Source organism: Archocentrus centrarchus, chromosome 17 (assembly GCF_007364275.1).
Source record: "Archocentrus centrarchus isolate MPI-CPG fArcCen1 chromosome 17, fArcCen1, whole genome shotgun sequence".
NCBI lineage: Eukaryota > Metazoa > Chordata > Actinopteri > Cichliformes > Cichlidae > Archocentrus > Archocentrus centrarchus.
The window spans coordinates 23,830,477-23,851,360 of NC_044362.1; the positions used below are offsets into that span (position 1 = coordinate 23,830,477).

At 42.2% G+C, this 20,884-nt stretch overlaps 1 protein-coding gene across 2 annotated transcripts in view; it reads right to left on the reverse strand.

Annotated features, from left to right (window-relative positions):
• insra (insulin receptor a) overlaps nt 1-20,884 on the reverse strand; it is a 61,368-nt gene that overhangs the window by 13,275 nt on the left and 27,209 nt on the right. For both annotated transcript variants that reach the window (XM_030751274.1, XM_030751275.1), the window contains exons 3-8: nt 13,077-13,413; nt 8,709-8,848; nt 7,983-8,127; nt 7,443-7,657; nt 6,090-6,216; nt 5,401-5,642 (exon numbers count right to left, since the gene is read on the reverse strand). In XM_030751274.1, coding sequence (XP_030607134.1) covers nt 5,401-5,642; nt 6,090-6,216; nt 7,443-7,657; nt 7,983-8,127; nt 8,709-8,848; nt 13,077-13,413 — 1,206 coding nt within the window. The remainder of the gene's footprint in view (nt 1-5,400; nt 5,643-6,089; nt 6,217-7,442; nt 7,658-7,982; nt 8,128-8,708; nt 8,849-13,076; nt 13,414-20,884) is intronic.

The following is a 20,884-nucleotide window of genomic DNA, read 5'->3' on the forward strand; positions in this document are numbered from 1 at the left end:
AAGGAAGGACAACTACAGGTCCTAGCACTGCTATCTGCAGCCACACAGCTCAGCTGAGTGTAACCTCCTGACACCCTGCATATTTATACAGGGATGTTACATTTGGCTTTTCTGGACCTTATACTTCATTCTGCTCAGCACAGACCCGATGCATCCCATGCATCCCCAACAACAGCTCAGGAGATTAAAACACAATTTTGATGTCGAATAATGTGATTAACCATTTCAAAAGGCTGTTAAATACATATGCGATATTTGTATGGACAATGTTGAAGCTTCTCTATTAAAATGTGCTGGGTTTTGACCATTTTTTGAATATTTTTCTTATTTTAACCCGAGTAGATTATTCTGATTTTATCTCCCACATTTAATGGATTAGGAAATTAATAGACAAGAATATCTCTATTCAATGTACACATTAAAGCACTTGGGATCCTGTTTAAAATATGATCAGTTGTTTTCCAAGACCACCATTAGACTCTATGCTGACTTGATGTGCGCTGCTTGTTTTACATAGAGCTTGCTGCAGTATTTGTAAAATTCATCTGATCATGATGATGCTGTAGCTCCAGTTCCTCCCATGTTAAAGAGACTTAAAGAAAATTATTATTAGTCTTGGAAACCTTCAGTAAAAATGTAGTAACTTCATATTTATGAGTGCTGGAATGGAAACTTGCAAATTTATCATTGGCATTTGTTGTAAACACAGGGTGAGAAGTCCTCTTTCAATCCAATTTGCATTTCACATTGAAGTGCAAATAATGAAACACATTTACTGGTAAAGTTTAGCTCTGTGACCAGCAGCTGCCTGCTCGGGGTATTCCCCCTCAGTTTTGTTATTTGTTATTACATAGTTTGATGTTGGTAATGAGAGAGCTCTGCATTTTAGGTGACAGATTTTAAGTAAAGTAAGCCTGAACTACTATATATGAATTAATCAATGCTTCTTTTTAGTTTATGTGGGTACATTTTTCTGCTTCTAAGTTTATTTTTTAATGTGTGTTTTAAGTGGGTTACCTTTTTAAGTCAGTTGCAATTTGATGACAGTTACTGTAACAGCTAGTTGTTGTTTTAGTTTAGTTTACCGTAATCACCTCTGTTATAACATCAATTATTTTGTGGTGTCAAACTGCATGAGTATGAGTGTGTGCAGGCGTGCACGTGTGCGTGCGTGTGTGTGGTGGTGAGGCGTTATGAAAGCAGGATCAGTCAAGTTCATTAAATCCAGAAAAAGAAAATCTGGCTGCTATGCAAGTTTTTTTGTTTTATTCCCGTTTTATAACCTTTATTTTGCATCAGTTGTGGTCAGCTGATTATAAAGAGCCCTGCAAAGTAGCAAAGAAGGTTACCAGCTTGTGGTTTGATCAGTGACTGGCACTGCTGTGTATCTCATTTCTGAGTGCGATGCAGATTTTTGAGTGGGAGACAGAATGAGAGATGCTTCAGATCTTAAAAGTGTTCTGGGCTGAAATGGAGTATCATTCTGAGAATCTAAGAAAGGTTTACACATTTATGCGTCTCTGCTTTGAGTGTTTGATCAGGAGAGCATACGTGAGAAAAGAGTCAAACACTGGGGATGTCAGACTGAACCCTCAGGAGCTGCCGAGACCTGAGATTTGTTGTCACAGTGTAATTATGCTGTCCTTGTTTCTTGCCACACACTGGTTGGACCGCATTGTCAGGCAAAGATTCACCAGCAACAGCTTATTTGTAATGACAGCTTTGCCCTTCTGATGAGCCATGCTGGTTAGATTTGACACAGGCCAGGAACCCGGAGCGGCTGCCAGACAGGGTTAAAAAAAAGAAAAAAAAAAAAAAAAGAAAACAAAAAAAAAAAAAAACCAAACCCAACAAATCCTGCTTGACATGGTTGTCTGTCTGAGTGATGTGCCTCTGCTGGAAGCCTATTTTGTGTGACTGAGAAATGTCGTGTTTGATGTGGTTTATCAGGAAGAAAATATATATTGTCTAAAAGGAAGCCAGCTAGACAGACCATCATCACTGTGCAGACAACATGATCTGTGGGTGGCAGGGTAGGGTACAATTAAATAATGGTAGAGAGCTTGATGATCCCTGCGTGACTGACTGATACGGACACCTTGCACGTTGTAAAGCCCTGCAGGTCAGTGGCACCCTGGGCAAATCTTGCCATCTGTCTTTCTCTTCCTTGTTCTTGTGCCAAGGACATTTTGGCAACAGCGCAACAGCACAACACACACACACACACACACACACACACACACTGACTACACCAGTCAATGATAGTAACACCACAGGATGAGCCTAAAAATAGCAGAATTCTAGTACAGGAGAAGATATTGACCTTTCCCACTGTGGGAATTTCACAGCTGATAACCTCGTATTTCAAGAAGCTAGTACGGTTTTAGTTTTAGGTTCTGCATTGGTTTCCATGTTTGGATTAAAGGAAGACAAATTTTTATGCCTTGTTTGGTAGGACAGTCTTTGGATTCAGGTGCAGAAGAAACTTGAGGATGCACCGCTTAATGATGTCTGAGTAGTGCTGTGATTATATTACACAGCTACTAATACCTGAAAGATGATTGTCTGGGCTGCATGTAGACAAACATGGATGAAGCCTTTTAAAGACATGCATATACACCAATAAACAACATTCTAATGGGAAACCTCAGCTCCTGGGATTCACAGTTAAACACAACGTGCTCCGCCGTAGCACCTGACTGCTCAAAATGCCATCTAAGGGATGCACCAGAACAAGCCTCACATGGACCCAAAGGATCGGCTACCAACTAATACTGTATATAGAAGATGGACATTGCTTCTGGCTTTGCAAAGTGAAGTCAGGACCCATCATACCTGTTGTCGTTGCCCTCGCAAACAGCGGCACACGTCAAAAGTAACGTCACATCTGCTGGCACAAGCCACGCTTTGGGGTTACCTCGGCTGGCTCTCACTTTTTGTAACCTCCACGAGTTCAACACCCACTACAGCTAGGTTGAACACACAAGAATGATTGTCAGTTTTTAATTGCCCTTTCAATGATTTATCAGCGCAGAGGCACAAAGATTCCCAGATTATATAGAGGGAAATGTTGCAACAGCTTAAAAAGATGGTAAATGGCTTTTTGAGTGCTCGCTGAGCAATCAAAGCACTTTATACAACATGTTTGCATTTACTCATTCACACAGACACATTCATACAAGCACTGTTTTCTACTTTTAAGTGCTTTCTAACATTCACATACATTCATTCCCCGATGGTTGCATTGGAGAGCAACTCGGGGTTTAATATCTTGCCCAAGGACACTTTGGCATGCAGACTGGAGCAGCCAGGAATCGAACCACCAACTTTCTGATTAGTAGATGACCTGCATGGACGCTATGTCAGGCAGGCAAAGGTGGACCCCAAAATGCAGAGGTGGTTTATTAAGGAGTGACATGAAACAATAAAGTCAGCTACACTGGAGCTGAATCGGTACCAGAACTAAATACAAAACTAAGTGGCAGGAAGACACACAGCAAGGTAAACACTGATGACGACGCAACAACGAACAAAAGGAAAACTGAGGGCTTAAATACACACAATAGGTAATCAGGGCAAGTGGAAACAGCAGGGTACAACAGGTGAAACAAATGAAACTAATAACATAGGGGAAGCAAAACTAAACAAAGTACAGGGAACAGGAGACTGTCAAAATAAAACAGGAAGTAACCTAACAAGGTACACGTAGACTTGACACTACGGAGGACTGGCACACAGAGGAAACTAAACAGGGACCAAGACACGTGGAAACAGGCAAAGAGAAACACAGACACGGGACAGAGATGCAGACTAGTCACAACACTGGGAATAAAACTCAATACAAAAACACAGGAGGCCAGGGACATGACGAAAGGACAAAACAGACACAAGAACACAGATGCAGGGGAGAGAGGGACAAAGGGAACTAGGAAATCAAAATGTAATAATAACAAATAACAAGATAGGAACTAAGATAAATGACCAAAACCTAAACAAACTAAAAACATAACAGAACTTGGTGAAAACAGGACCTACAACAAAACACAAAACGGTAGGCACACGGCACAGGACCATGACATCAAGAAGGTTTCCAAGACTAATACTAAGATGAGACTTTGTGGAGAAAACTCTGTGAAAAAACACCACTATTTCTTTGCTTCTGGTTTCGACTTCTACTGCTATACCAGCACTGATACAAGTACCTGCACTATCAGCAGCAGTAAAAATAATGTTTGCAGTAATCACAATGAGCCCTTAAGTGCCTTAAACCTGCATCCTTTTTTAATGGCCAGCAGGGGTCGACTCTTCTTACTGCAAAAAGAGGTAATACCGTATAGAGGTCTATGGTAAAATGTCCAAAAAGCTTGTTTGTTCCACGACCTCAGCAAACACTTACCTGATGAGTTCATGGTCTCAATCACTAGTTTCAAGATTTATTGAAAACAACATGATGTTCAATTTGTAAATTATGGTCCCCATAATAGCAAAGAATTATGAAAGAATATGACTTGTGATTGCTTTTAGTTGCTTCTATATGAGTGTCAGTGGTCATAGAGAAGCAACTACCATCAAGATGGCAGTGGTGAAAATGCTCAGCTCAAAGCTTCAAAACAAACTATTGGTAATGTCATAGCCCATCTTTTTTATGCAGTCTATGCTGCCAACATCCCAGTGCCAGACACCACAAGACAGTGCCAGCATTATCAGCAAAGTTTGGTTTGCATCCATCTGGCTCTTTAGCTACTGAATTCACCACTGTGCTCCACTGTGTTCCCTAGCTAGTCATTACAGGGCTTGTTGGAGCTTAGCAGCACATTTGCACAAGAAGCACAGCATCAGCAGCAGGTTAGCAGAGCTGCAACTCCACTGCTTTGTCTACAAAGATGAGTTCTGGAAGCACTCTGAGCCCAACACTCAATCATGGTAGTTACATTCAAGAAGCACACAGAAATATGCTTTAAGTTACAGTGTGAGCAACTATGTGGCCTGTATAGACAGTGGGACAGGAAGAGATTTGTTCTTTCAGATCTTTTTGTACGTGAGACAGATCAACACTAAAAAAATGCAGCTGAAATGCCTTCTGTGAACTTTTTTTTCTACCTATTTGCCTTTGGCAAGCAGTAACAGAGAACCAAAACAGTGAAGCTGTGGGACAGAGAGCTAAACAATTACTTGAAACTCACTATAAAGATTAACATAAGGCTGCAGTTACCAATAATACCTTTATTTGGGTAGGGTCGCAGAAACCAGTGGAAAATAGTTACACGTGATAAAGTTCTTGTATGGGGATACAGTCTATTAAACTGACAGTAAGCCATCCAAATTATCTGTAAGTACTTGACAATTAAAGCGATACTTGGATGGAAGAACCAGATTGACCTGAATCTCCATCTGACTTACTTGTGGCGTTGGTGCGAACGTAGATGATGTCACTCTTGGCTCCGTGGACCTGGTTCTCATCCGAGGCTGAGAGTTGGGTTTTCACCATAATGGCGTACTGCGTCCACGGCTTTAGAGGGAAGATGAGATGACCTGGTTCAATTTGATCTGTGGCTCGCCGTGGAGGGTCAACGTCAGCGATCACCCAGCTGTTGGACCCGCAAGCATCCTGCCCATCAAACTCCGTTACGTTCTGAAATGGTCTATTTTAAGGAAAAAATTATTTATCATTAGATTTTTTTTTTTTCCAATAGCCCACAGAGGAAAAGGTGCTTATAAAAGATTACTGAGGTTAGAAAGACCCTCACAGCGCTGTGATAAATGTGTGTGTGGGAAGGGAGGATCTTCCAGGATGTTACCTTAAGATGATGAAACAAAACAGCTTTCCAGATGAGCTGAATTGTTCTGTGCAATTTTCTTCTTTGAATCTAAAATGTTTCCCGAGCTTCTTGGTTTCAAGAACATCCAGATTTACTGATCACTTAAAACACAACTTTGACTGTTTACAAGTCAGACTTGATGCAACTCAACTGTTGTTTTCTGCTTTTTCTTATCTGCAGTCTATCTGAGCTGATTAGAACAATATTTGTTCTGCAGAGATCAGAGTCTGACTGTAAGTGCGGCTGGCTGATGACTCAAGTTGAACTTACGCTTCTTTATAGAGCACCATGAAGCCCAGCAGGTCTCTGAAGTCTTTTGGCCAGAAAGGTTCCCACTTGATCATTATTTTATCACTCATAGTTCGAATCTGGGTAAACTTGAGCACGTGGTTCTCACCTGAGTACATAAGAAAGCCCATGAGTCAATGAAGGTTAAAGAGATAATGAGTAACACTGCAGGTTTTTATATCTCTGTTAACAGGAGAAAAGTGTGAGAAAGATCTGCTTTTTTAAATTTATGAAAATATCTTCATGTCTTCCACCTATTTAGTCCCTAAATTTAAATTGTTCTTCAGCTAATAAATCTTTTTTCATTTGTTTTACTGGGCACATGTCTGTGCCTTAGAAATAACTAAAAAAAACTGGGTTAACAATTCAAACAGACATATAATTAAAGTTTTCCCAGTATTTTCCAAAGACACAACAAAGGTGTACTCAGCACTGCTCTTTGCTGCTTCACATGTTTATCGCATCTGTCAAGGTCCTCAGTTAAGGAAAAATAAGCAATCAATGCTTTAGCATTTAAGTAAAGAAAGATGAGCTTGGCTTTGTGCATCTTCTTGGCTCAGTTTACACACACACTGTCCTGACATTCAAATGATTTCTGTGACCTCTGAAGCAGAAGTCAAACAAGGCAGAAAACCTACCTGGACTGGAAGAGTTGTTAAAAAAGGAGAGTCAAGGCCAGTCAGAACAAATCTAAAATATCCTCAAAGGTAAATAGACCCATTTCAAAAGATGTTTAGCTCAAACTGAACTAAATGCAAGCAACACCATGAAGCTCTGCCATATTTAAAGTCATGAATTGCAGAGAGCACACCTTCCCTGATCTGTGTTCAACCAGCTCCCAAAAAAAAAATATTTGGTTCTACTAATATGGAAGCAACCCCACATCGATGGAAAAGGGGTACATGCTCCCCCAGCTTGATGGGTTTGCTCACCCCACAAAGCTGAAACAAGTAGGATTAACCTTTTTCCAACTAAATATCACTTCAGTGAAGCATGAAACAACAAATGAGAGAGACTGAGCTTGTTTCATCGCCACATCCTGTTAACCAACTTGTGCACATGTGGATTATGATGGAAAGGACACAGTGAGTACAACATCTATATCACCATGTTACCATGTTTAGCTGTTATGAGTGCTTTGCTTTGTTGGTTGTTCCTACACAAGTTACACAGTGTCAGTAAAAGGTCTGCAGGAAGACTTCTGCAAACACAGGACAGGAAATGACCATCATAACAATAACTATGAGTATGTTTGCATGTACCAAGCCCGACTCTGTGTCTTTCGTTGCTATAATAACATCCTGCAAAAACTGGCTTGAGGACTGTGGCTCTTACACGAAGCCTGGTCTCCGTTGGTCTTAGAGGCGATGTCGTTCTTGACTTGCCGCTCTTTGGTTCCCGTCACCTCCTCCATCTTGCGGATCTCAGACATGCAGAGTTTGGAGTTGTAGTGGAAAAACATGCGCCCCTGCAGGATGGTCAGCCTGTGTTTGGACCAGTCCCAGAGCTGCCGCAGGTTCTGGTTGTCCAGCGCATAGAAGGAGTAATTTCTGGAAACAGTGAAGACGGTATGAACATACTTTTCATGGCTTGGGGTACAAAAAGCTCCTTTGAGTAACATGAGAAGGATATCTGAGCATGGTTAGTCTTCAATTTATATCATGTCTGTCCTTTGCTATTTCTTCTATAAGTGCAGCTCATTGTGCTGCAGGCATCTTCCATTTCGTCTCAATGAAGCCTCGTGTATGATTTGGGAAAGTCTAACCAGAAACAGCTACCACAAAAAGACATTTTGAAAAGGTCAGTCCTTCCGCTTTTAACTCATAATTACAGGACGTGGCAAGGATGAGAACAGCTAAGAAGAAAGAGTCTCACCCGATGTCCTGCTCCTCTCCACGAATAACATGGAGTTTCCGGAAAAACGAAAGGGACACGAGGGCGTAGGAACGTCGCACTGCCAGGTAGCCAGTGATCTCCTCCAACTGGCCCAGACTGGCTTCCAGCTCGGCAGCTATGTTGTCTGCAGAAAACCAAAGGACAGAAACCTTAAAACTGACAAGTGATTCTCCAGCATGCTTAGCAAAAACACAGCTCATTTCCAGCAACAAACTGTTCTCCTTCATTCGTGTTTTCAATTTTCAGTGAACCACAGCCTTACTTCATAAACAATATAATTTGATTGATTTCAGCACAGCTTTTATATTTTCATGAAAGCATTAAATATCTACAAGCACTTTCTTTCAAATGAAGAACAAATTATGCACTGCTATACACTAAGTCTAAATTAAACTATGAGCTTGTTTTTCCTATTAAAATTAAATGTCTCTCGCATCTCTTTGTTCATATAAAAGACCAAAAGCTCCACAAATAACTCATGCAGTTACTTCATTTTTTACAATTTATCTTAGCTTTTAAAATGTTCAAAATCATTACACAGTTACATTTTACTGAGTTTCCTCTTTAATTAACTTTGTTTGATTGTACGCTATGGTGTATCTTCCTGGTTTCGTGCAATGTCAACTTCTCTGTGTTTGTTGTTCTGCTGTGCTGATCTGTTGTACACTGTAATTCGATTCAACCAAACAAACCACAGACACTCACTTCCTCCACGCAGGTTGATGACCAGGCTCCCATTGAGGATGGTGCAGCCTCTTAACTCCTGGGCAGCAGTGACGGAGTCCACAATTTTCAGACCCAGACACACCTTGGGGCAGAGCCCTGCACAGGGAGTGCAGTTGAGCCTAAAGAACAAAGGAAAAAAAGATACCAAATGATGATGTGTTTTGAATTTGAAACACACACACACACACACACACACACACACACACACACACACACACACACACACACACACACACACACACACACACACACACACCTTAAATCCACAATGTGATTTTTGGACAGCATCAACTTCTAAATCAATTCTGACGTCATGGTTCAAAGTGATGATGCCAACCTGTGAGTAAACATGCCTATTTACATAACTGGTAGGCAAGGAGTGACATTGGTAGGGTTTCTCCTGGCTCAAAATGGGCCTTTTATTGTGAGGCTATGCACGTACGCATGACTGGTCCAAACATAGCTGAGGCACAGAGCCTACGTTACCTTACTTGAGTTACTTTCTTGAATGGGTTAACCCAATAGTCCAATACAAATTTAAAATAATTTAAAAAAAAAAACCCTTTATGCTAAAAAAGTCAAAGTCAGATGATAACCAAATAGTTAATCTTAATTCACAGTACATGAATATCAACTTAAACTTTTATTTTAAATCAGCTTAAAGGCAACCTGTATGTATATTCATAATGTTTTCCTTTATTTTTCATCACACGTGGATTGGATGCTTATATTAAACATGGTCAAAATTTCAAATAATGCAGTCAGTATATATATAAGCCTGGTATAGGTCAGGTTTATTTCTACTCTTGGCTCTGGCTGAGCACAGAAGCCCCACCTACCTCCTCCTGTGAGGGGCAGCCAATCCCAAGAAAGGTGGCTTAAATGAGAGAAGCCTTTTTCATACAGAGATTAAATAAGGGTCATTTAAGGCCCAGTATAAGATAAATTAGGATGATTTTGAACTGTGCATCACACAAAGATACTCCGTAATAGAACCCCAAAATAAAAATACAAAGAGAGAAATGAGCATAACAATGGATTGGACACCTAAACAACTTCAAATACTGACACTGAAATGCTAATTATTTACTGAAACAATTGTTCCTCTTTTCTCCTTGATCAAATCCAATGTAAGAGGTTAATTAAAAAAAAAAAATCTAAATATAGAATCCAAAAATGAAATCACTAGATTCGCTCTCATCTGCACTGTGAACATTATAAAAACATCACATTAACTTTTCCTGTAACTGGGAAGAAAAAAAAAATCGAATTTTAGATAATGTTTTCACATTAAATCTCTTATTACATCAGATATACAGATTTCTGTGACAACAACACTTCCACATTTCCTGAAATGCGGTAAAGCACAAAACACAACTGTGCATATTTCTCTCTCTTTCTCTCAGCTTACTGAACAGACATCCTTCAGCAGACAGGCTTGATTTGTGGAACATTTTTTGAAGGTTTCAAATTGAAGGTATTAAGTGGCGGATTAAAAGATGATGGGCCGTTTGCTCCAGGTCATTGTCATTGACTGGTTTATGAGATAAGAATGCCTTTGTTTACTAACAGCCGATTAAGCTGGAAGGAGAATTAGAGAAGAATGCGGCATCTTTTTCATGAATCCCAAAAAATGGAAGAGAATGGCAGCTAATGAGGTATGCATTTCATGGCATTCACTAGTCTACAGACTATAACAGCTTTCAATAAAACAACACTCCCACATGATAACAGTTTAAGCAGTTTATCCACGCAAGTGAATCAAAGTTTTGAATTTTTTTTTTTTGTCTCATCTGGCTCATAACTGCCTTGAACTACCTTGACCTTTCCCCCCTCCCTAGTGCCACATCTGCACTTTCAGCCGAGACACTCATCACGCCTTTGAGTACTCTGCTTATCCTTCAAAGCACTTTCATTTCCACAGCTTAGTTTAAAGCCAGCAATGGAAGGAGGATGCCAGTGAGAAGAGAGAAGCCAAAAAAGGGGAACAGAAAGGAAGTCAAAGTGAAAAGGATGAGATGAGAATACAAATGAGTTCACCACAGGTTGCAAAACATGTTGTCTATTTAATATTTTTTTTACACCAAACAAAACCCATATTCAATAGTTTTTAAAAATAAAATCAAATATTTAGATGAAAATCAAGGAAAAGAGATATGTACATCTCCTTTTTCTGATTTCAAGGGGACCTGACATTGTCATTTCAAGCTCCAAATTTTCAGTCCCTGGATTCTAGGGTACTTTTGCATGATTTGCATATCAAAATAATCCCAGTGAATCTTATGATGGGCATTGGTGCAGTAATGCCTCTGTCTGGAAAAAGCTGCTTAGCTCCATTCCAGTTAAGGCAAACCACCCATTAAGCCAACTTTGATCTAATTGGCTACCCAATGCAAACAGAATTTTTGAATAGCATGTAGGTGGAATTTCTGTGCTGGAAGCCAGAGATGAGATGGTGTGTGCCCAAGATAAATAACTCTGACTCACATAATATGAAGCAAAGGGTAAAAAACTGCCTGAAACTGAGTACTTAAAGCAGACTGAAGCCTGAGCTTTGGGGCGGCTGTGGCTCAGGATGTAGAGCGGGCCGTTCACCAATCGGAAGGTCGGCGATTTGACCCCCAGCTCCTCTAGTGCACACATCAAAGTATCCTTGGGCAAGATACTGAACCTCGAGCTGCCCTTCATTGGAGGGTAAATGTGTGAATGTTAGGTTAAAAGAAAAATGCACTTATATGAACGTGCATGAATGAGGCTTTATAGTAAGAAAGTGTTTGAGTGCTCAAATGAAGTAGAAAGGCACTATGTAAGAACCGGTCCTGAGCTTTGGCCATGTTTAATATAAGCATCTGCCACTGGAACTGTATATCTATGATAGAAAATAAGGAAAAGCATATCTAATAGATACCCTTTAAAACACTTAACCTACAGCAGAAATCTGAAATCTGCAACACTGGTGCTCTCATACAAGGCACCTCATCTGGAGACGGATGTGCTCACAGGTGACCTGTCAGGTGTGAATGTACAGCATTCAACTCCATGAATGTGAAGCTGCATGTGGTTCAAATAGAGATTATGTGCTTGGCAAATCCTCTGGATTCATAAAGGTTAAATACATGTAATGCCACACACCCCGCAGCATCGCTGTCATCACTGTCATCAGTGACAGACTGAATGGACATTGTTGCTGTGGTTGCTTGCCAGACAAGCCCTCTATTTCTCTGCACCCAGCCAGGGAAGTCAAGGCCAAGCACCCCAGGGTGCCGACAATCTGTCCCCAGATGTTTCACCGCTGGCCAGTCATTCTGTAACAAAAGACTACGTGTCCTGAAAGACCCAGCTGCATTTTCAACCTCTGACCAAACAACAATTTCGGCTGTCTGGAGTATCTGCGCTTGCAGGCACACCCACCCTCATCAACAGCCCTGTCACGGTGGGCGAAGGTCACTGGCAGGTCAGCAACAAGCACAGCACCTGTTTGGGGGCAGCTACAGAGTTTCAAGTGCAGCTGGTTATAAATTACAGAGTTAGAGAAAAGGGAAAACACACGTCACTTGCAAGTGTCTGCATTTGCAAGAAGCCCATACGATGCAATGCAGACACAAGTGGCTGGTACACAGTCATCAGTCTTGTGCAGCGAGTGAGCAACACAGAAATGTAGAATACTGAGTCAAATTCAGACATGCAGACATGGAAGCCTCCCTGCTGTGCTGTACCACTTTGACCTAGCTGTCTGCGGTGCACACACAAAGAAAAAAAGGTCTGTCTGTGTGTGTGTGTGTGTGTGTGTGTGTGTGTGCGCGCACACACATAGAGAGCAATGTCTGAACTCAGCAAGAGAACCTTCAGTTCCTGGACTGACATTCTCTGCTGTAAACAAACACAGTGTCAACAGCAGAACTGTCTGGTTTTAACTCCACAATGAATTTGTTAAATATCTTGTTATTTTTTTCATGTTATTGCAGGATGAAGGATCTTTGCTATTGGCTTCCTCTAACTTCAAAATGTAACTCCTGTTGTTTTTAGTTTGTTTTTTTATTAACAATAATCAGTCTGCAGTTATTAAAAATACATTTTAAAATGAAAGTGTTGCAGTATTTTTAGCAACATGTGCTGATGTGACAGATTTAAATGGGCTTTTAGGGGAAATTACACACATTACACCCATTCATATGAATGAGTGAGTGAGCCCAAACTTTTGACTGGTACTGTATAAGAAAATCATTGCTTATGCGAATGTGCATGTGTATGGTTAGGGTTTGTGCATTTATGTTTGCAACCTCACTGATCAAACATGTTCTTTGCAGGCCACTAAGAGCCCATCAGACCGACGGCACGTGCACTTACAAGGAGGAGTTGACGGTCGTGTAGCCGGAGGGACACTCGGGGATGCAGGCGCCGTTGTGGATGACGTACTCGTGGCAGTCAGCATTCTTGCTGCGCTCCTTCTCTCTCTTACATCTTTCATGTAGATCCTGGCAGAATTCGAACGAGACGCAACGCCAGCCCTTGTAGGTGAAGTGGTTTTCAGGGCAGCGTTGCACACAGTTGCTTTCATGCTGGAGGCCACGGCAGGCCACGCAGTGACTGGCTGAGTCAGGTATCAGGCAGCCGCCTAGGCACTGGTCATGGCAGCACTGGTCATCTTTGGTGCAGGCCCGATGTTTGCACTGAGCGGGGCACACTGAAGAGGGGAGAAGAAGAGGAGATCAGAAAGAGCGCTCCACAGGTGAAATGAAGGTGAGATGAGTCAAAGCACAGGCAGGGAGAGGAGCTTCCCATAACTTCCCAAAACACCTACATTTTACTTCAATTCTACAGATGACATGGGTGATTTTAATTAGTCCCCACTGACACTAAACCTTATCTCTCTGACTCCACAGAAACCTCAGATGGTCATATTGCTCTGTCAGCAGGAGCGAAATCCCTCCTTGCTCCACAAGCCAGCAATCCAGAGGACCATCTGCTATTGCCCAAGGAGCATGCTGAATACAAACAGCAGGGATCCAACACTAAGTCGACCAAGGAAAAATAATTCTCAAGAAGGCTTGGTGAAAGTGAGACAAAGGGGAAAAACTGGCATTTAAAGTATGCAAGTATTTTGCAAGGGAGGCCTGTGTAAACTGGGTTTACTTAGTATCCTTTTTATTGTCATTTAGGCTTTGGAGAATCCAAGCTCATGAAGTTAAGTAAGAAAACAATGACTGGGCAACTGAACTGCTGAGAAAACATGATATGATAATCTCCGTAAGACCACAAGTATCCAGGGATACTTGTACCCCAGGTGGTACTTGCCTAGTTTCCAAGCAGTACATGGAAAAACCAGCTTAATCAGTCTAAACGATATGTTATTGGTGAGCTCTTAATGTTTGGCCTCTGATTAAATGTACCCTATGACTATTCTGTTTATGCTTGTCAGTCAGAACACTTTATAAAGTCTATTTTTAAAGGTACAATATAAAATAAAGTTTATTGTATTACCAATAATAATATAACAAAAAGTTATAGGTGCCCACAATGACTAAAGAAAACTAATTAGTAAAAAGCTGAGAAGACTAACCAGTCTGTAAATAGTTAAAAAAAAAAAAAAAGCAAGGAAGCTAAAAGTGATCAATTAAATGGTTCAAATAAGCTGCAAATTTTGGCTACAATAATTTTCGTACTAAATATAACACTTTTTAAAAGCAATATATATTGTGAAAAGTTAAAACAGTCTACACAAACAACAGTTAAATATTTGGCTAAATAAACATCCACGTCCTACAGTCAGTATGAAACTACGAGTTACCAAATTGTCCTAAATGCTGACTTCACATGTATAACATTCATCTGAACAACCCTTAAAGCTGTTTAAAATCAAATCAGCACATCTGAAACCCAGAACCTGGTGTTGATTAAGAAGTACTGGAGCTCTTCTGACAAAGACTGGAAATCACTGATACAGATCCAAACCTCTGTCTCAGCAGCCCTTCGTGAAGATTTTCTAAATGGCAAAAAATGTCAGCCATTGCTTTCTGCTTCAGCTTTTTATTGGACTCTGGGAAGTTTATAAAGTTTTTTTATACTGCAAATGTTGATGCAGCTTTATCCTCCTCAGACTGTGGGAAACTTTGACCTGTTTCAATGAAAATAATATTTAGCTGAAGCCTTACTGTTGATGAAACTGTCATACATCACTACGTGTTGCAATTCATGATATCAAAATATACTCAAAAAGTATTATTAATTACAGCCCGTGTTTAATATCCATGTATTTCTAAGCTCTTGGCTCAAACAGCCACAGAATAAACAAATGATCTAAAGTTGTTGTAGAAAATTTAACCACAGGCTTCTCTTTAAGAGAAGAGAGAGCTAACACAGAAGGTTCCCAACGCCCTGACGGTCACAATAAATACTCAATAAAAGGATGGCGACAGGTCTCGGGCGTAAACAAGATCAACTGAAGACTCAAGTCTGTGGGTCAGTTGTTACGTAATACGAGGCTGTGTGGATTTGCGTGTGTGTGAGTGCCCGACACACTGTTGTCGATGAGTGCAAGGGGAGATGTAGGACTCTCAGAGGTAAATACAGCAGACTGACCTGCCCACTGAGATTAGCCTCTCATCCATGATAGCCAGATTAAAACCACTCAGCAGCAGGGCTGATAATGAGCGTGCGCTACAGGCAGGGCCATATAGATGTGACATGTGTCTTTAATGAAGCTCAACTGATGTTCATCCACCCAACCCAGAACCATTAAAAGGCAAGGGAAATGTGTGTGAAAGGAAACAGTGAATCTGAGTAACGTGCAGTCGTTTTTGTAACAGTTTCCTCTGCTGGGCAGCGATCGCTGAGCACGATTCGGTGTGCATGTGTTGAAATTGCTTGTCTTCATTAGTGTCACGAGGTACTGAACAAAACAACAGGTACCCCCCCCCCCCCCCCCCCCCCCCCCCCCCCCCCCCCCCCCCCCCCCCCCCCCCCCCCCCCCCCCCCCCCCCCCCCCCCCCCCCCCCCCCCCCCCCCCCCCCCCCCCCCCCCCCCCCCCCCCCCCCCCCCCCCCCCCCCCCCCCCCCCCCCCCCCCCCCCCCCCCGTCCTCTTTTATTAACAGAGGTAAGCTGTTGAAGTGCACGAGGAGTGTGTTTGGCGAGGGCAGCAGCAATATGAGAATGTGAGAGGGAAGCTAAAGGGGGCATCGAGCTCGAAAAACAAATGATATAATCACCCCTTATCGACGTCAGTCTGCTTGTCTCAGTAATCTACCCCACAAAAGGATTTACAAACAGAACGATTTTCACACAGTTAAAAAAAAAACCAAACTGTCTCTAGCTTTGAACTCTTCCTTCCATTTCCGAAGTTAATTTAAAAGCTGAATTTGGACTTTATCTCCCACTCACACACAAACCCATAAAGACACATACACAAAAGCTTTGCTGTGTGCTCTGACTGACTCCCGATCCTCCAGCGGGCTCCATGTCGCAGCACAGGCCCAACAGCAGATCCACCCTCAGCCTTAGCCAATGTGTTGGCTGGCTGTAGAAGCTAGCCATTCAACTAGCCTCTCCCCTTTCCAAGGAAGACAGGCACACGGTTTAACCCTTTGTGTCCCACCCAAACAGACAGCAACTGACGCGAGAGCCACGCAGAGAAACAGGCGGAAGCTGAAGAAAAGCGAGCGGCGTGGCTCCCATCTTTCCATCTCCTCACCACTATCAGCTGTCTTTACGCTGATCTAAAGCACAAGCTGCTCCCATTAAGTGCTTCTGGAGTTCATTTTAGCATGCATATACATTTTTGACATACAAAAGAAAGTCCCAATTGAGAGAAATATGGTGCCTTTTGCAATAAACTCAAGACAATCATGATATGTGCTGAACAGCTCAGTGCCTCAGGACACTGATCGTGCCTCATCATGTCTACAACCCGTTACGCGTTCTTACAGATTTCAACAGCTTTGGAAACTTTTCCACCCAGACTGAAATATTGCTTTCAGCAGCTGACAACTCCTCCCTGAGCTGCAACTGCAGTTAGTGTAATGTTAAAGTCCAAGCAGATCCATAGCTGTGGTGAAAGATGGTCATAATGTTACTCCTTCCTTATGCTTTAAGTGAGAATTTTTAACTGCTGCAGCCTTATTATTAGAGAACTTGATCACACCGACTTCATGTTTACACACTATTTTACAACTTTGAATGCAGCAAAACCACACAGACACAAAACTGAGCAACAAAGCTAAAATAATGTTCTACAGAAAGTTAAAAAAATAAAGATTTCTCAGTTTTGCTGTCACCACCCACTAAAATACAAGTTTCAAAAATGTCCATTTACAGTTTTGGATGTTGGGCTAACAAATGAACTTTTTAAAGAGATTATTTATCACTCAGAACTCTTGTAGGTATTTTTCACTTACAATAAAAGACAAAAGCACTGCTGAGTGTGTGCCAACTCTCGACTGTTTGGATTCATAATTGGGGGGGGGGGGGGGGGGGGGGGGTCAAAGTGCTGTTATAGTTAAGTCACTGAATAAGTGTGTGAAGTTTGATTCATCTAGCTTGAACATTATGAATCTATGGTGTGAATTTGACCATCCTAGGTCACATCGTTCTCAAGTTCTGGCCAATGTTAAAATTTTTGTGAAATAGACTCTGCCTATGCCAACACTGCCAACCCCAAGGCTATGACAATACTGTGACTTTTTCTTTGAAACAGCTGAGCTAAAAAATAACTTAGTTGCTGCCATAAACTGCTGCTTATCTTCATAATAATTTGAGCTCATGAAAATGTGAACAAATGTGCAAAAACTGCCACTTATTTGTTGGATGAAGCTACTTTCGACTGCTTTGATTTGGCAGAATTTACGCCGGATGCCCTTCCTAACGCAAACCCAAGGGGATTTGTGTCACTTCCTGGGATCAAACCAGGGATCTTTCACTTGTTAGGCAAATGTATTAACCACTACACTGGGATAGTCTCATATAATTGCAGTTAAAGCTATCAAAAGAAATCAAATTACACTACCCAGCCAAATAAAAGTCACCATCTGGATTTAACTAAGCAAACATGCGGAGAGCCTTCCATTGGATTGCAGGTCTAAGTTTTGCAATGCTATTTCCCCCAAAAATTAGATCAACTGAATATATGGAATGATCAGGATTTTCCATCAATGTATTTCTTCTTCCCCGATGCCACGGCCATATTCCAAGACGATCATACCAGGATTCATCGGGCTCATCGTTTTCACGCATGGCTTGGTCGCCACACGGGTCCAGACCTTAACCCCACTGAGACTCTTTAGGATGTTCTGGAGGAGAATTTATGCAGCAACTTTCCCTCATCAATACAGGATCTTAGTGAAACATTAATGCAACTCTGGATGGAAATAATGCTGGTAAATATGTGCTGTAATCAAAGTTTAAGGGCCGTTACGGATTTGTCGTGTCATGCACAAAGTCACCACAGCACCTTCACCATTTGTACTGGTGCACAGGGCGCGTTCGACTCGCTGCAGGAACGACAGTTGTCACCGCTCAGGTAAATCCTCTGTATCCGCGCTGGCGTAGCAGTAAAAGTCCAAAGAATAAGCATTTACTGAGTGAGATTACTGAGTGTTTTTTTTTCCCCCAGAGTTTTCTCAGTCACACTCACGTCTTCAATTCTTTCACAATACCCGCACAAGGTTACAAAAATCAAGAGGTGCATGACCGGCCACAACAGCACGAAAGCGCAGCTTGAGCCAGCAGCTATGATCTCTCTTGGCGAGATGCTACCATTCGTAAGGATGAGAATGGTGGGTATAACGAGTCCTTAATGGTGACCAAACATTAGAGGGTGTGATTATTTTTTTTTTTTGACCGGGCACTGTAAATCAATCATGGCATTGTAAGAGGGGTTAATTAGTTGAATTCATGTTTAGTTGGATGAAGAAGTTTCAAGAAAAACAAACAAAAAAAAATCTTAAGCTTATCACTAAATCGATTTTCGTGACTGATGCTGAGCTTCACACATGTGGACCCGAGAGAAGACTGTACGAGTCATTTGCTCACTGCACAAATTACTTGTACAGCCATGTCTGCTGAGTTGAAATCAAAGCTGCTAAATCATCCTAAATAGCATCATCATAATTATTCACTGTCACACTCCAAGAGTGACCACACTGAAGGAGATAGACTTGTTTCTTGCGTGGTTGTCAAAAACGTTTTAAGGTCGAGACCCTGACAACCTGTGAGCGCGAGGCCACACCAAGCCACCTTTGATCTCCCTGAGCGGGAAGGACGTTGGGGAGGCTGCTTGAGGGAATTTGCCATTCTTTCCTTAAAATATGCAAATCCCTTCTTATTATTGTTAACACCAACGCTGGCACAGTTTTTGAAGAGCAGAGGTCCTTTCTTGGTTTGATCTGTGCCCATTAGACACGCTCAGCTTGAGTTCTCCGCTTCTAATATTGTGTTTGTACAATCACCTGATTACAATACATTGATGGGGTTTTTGAGCGGTAGGCGCTGGGCGGCTGTGCTTCAGTCTGTTTACTTTTGGCTGCATCTTATTTATTTTTTTAAGTCTCCTGGTTCTATTTCTCTGATTCCACTGGCACATCGGTCACTTCTGTCTGATCTCTTCCGTGCAAAGTACAGCAGGATTGCATGAAGGCTGAGGAATAAGGCTGCAGAAATGTCTGGCTCTTTATCTCATAAGCTGAGGTTTCATTTGGATGAGGCAGCAGCACTACACAATAAGGACGCTCAATCCCCCAGGCCCAAAAAGGACAGCAAACAACCAAACCACATCAGGCCCTTGTCAGCCCGTCAGGTCAGTGCCAACTTGGAAATGGGAGGTGAAGAAAAAGATTTGCAATCGCGTGCCCGCCAACACCAGCTGCAGCAACGTGGGGTGTTGAAAAAGAAGGAGGAAAGAGTCGCCTGCAAAGATTGACTAACAGAGTTTGCAACAGGTCCCTGTTCATGTTCTGGACTGCTTCGGGTAAGCCAAAAAACAAACTCCATAAAGAGGTTCTTATTCCTGTTGTTTCAGCTAGTTAAAATACTATAAACTCTAAGGAGTTTCTACATGTTTCATTAACCACAATCCTCCTTTAAAATAATTTAGTTAGTTTTTTTAATTGCAGTGAAGAAACAACAACCTTTTCAAGCCTGTTGCACTGAGATCACGAGAGCTGAGAAAATGCCAAACAGGAACGTGGTGGTGCAGTGGCTGGCAATTAAAATTCCACGGCCATGACAAGGGTAGTATTTAGTTTCTATGAAAGAAGGTTTTTTTGCTGAAGGCCCAAGAGAAAATAAAGAAAAAATAAATGTTTCTAGATGCTAATCTCAAGGATTCTACTGAAAGTAGAAAGCAGAGCAGTTACTAGAATAAAGAATAATCTAACAGATTTTAACAGATTAAAGACAGACTGATCAAAGTCTGTCAGTATGGGCGTGTTCCTTGCTTTCCACAATAACTGTGGTGGATGCACTGCAGGGGCCTCAAAGAAAGTGCAGCATCAAGTATGAAGGGTTGGGATATTTTTGCTAGAAGTTTATTTTGGTGGAGGGTGGGTGGAGTGCCATCTCCGGCTCAGGAACGAGTTCTTGCCTCAAGTGGAGGAGTTTAAGTATCTCGGGGTCTTGTTCACGAGTGATGGGAGAAGGGAACGGGAGATCGACAGGCGGATCGGGGCTGCTTCTGCAGTGATGCGGACGCTGCACCGGTCCGTCGTGGTGAAGAGGGAGCTTAGCGTAAAAGCGAGGCTCTCGATTTACCGGTCGATCTACGTTCCTACCCTCACCTATGGTCACGAGCTTTGGGTAGTGACCGAAAGAATAAGATCGCGAATACAAGCGGCAGAAATGAGTTTCCTTCGAAGGGTGGCTGGCCTCTCCCTTAGAGATAAGGTGAGGAGTGCGGCCATCCGGGAGGGGCTCGGAGTAGAGCCGCTGCTCCTCCACATCGAAAGGAGCCAGTTGAGGTGGCTCGGGCATCTGATTAGGATGCCTCCTGGCCGCCTCCTGGGTGAGGTGTTCCGGGCATGTCCCACCGGGAGGAGGCCCCGTGGTAGACCCAGGACACGCTGGAGAGATTGTGTATCTCGGCTGGCCTGGGAACGCCTTGGGGTCCCTCCGGATGGGCTGGAGGAGGTGGCTGGGGAGAGGGAAGCTTGGGCTTCTCTGCTTAGGCT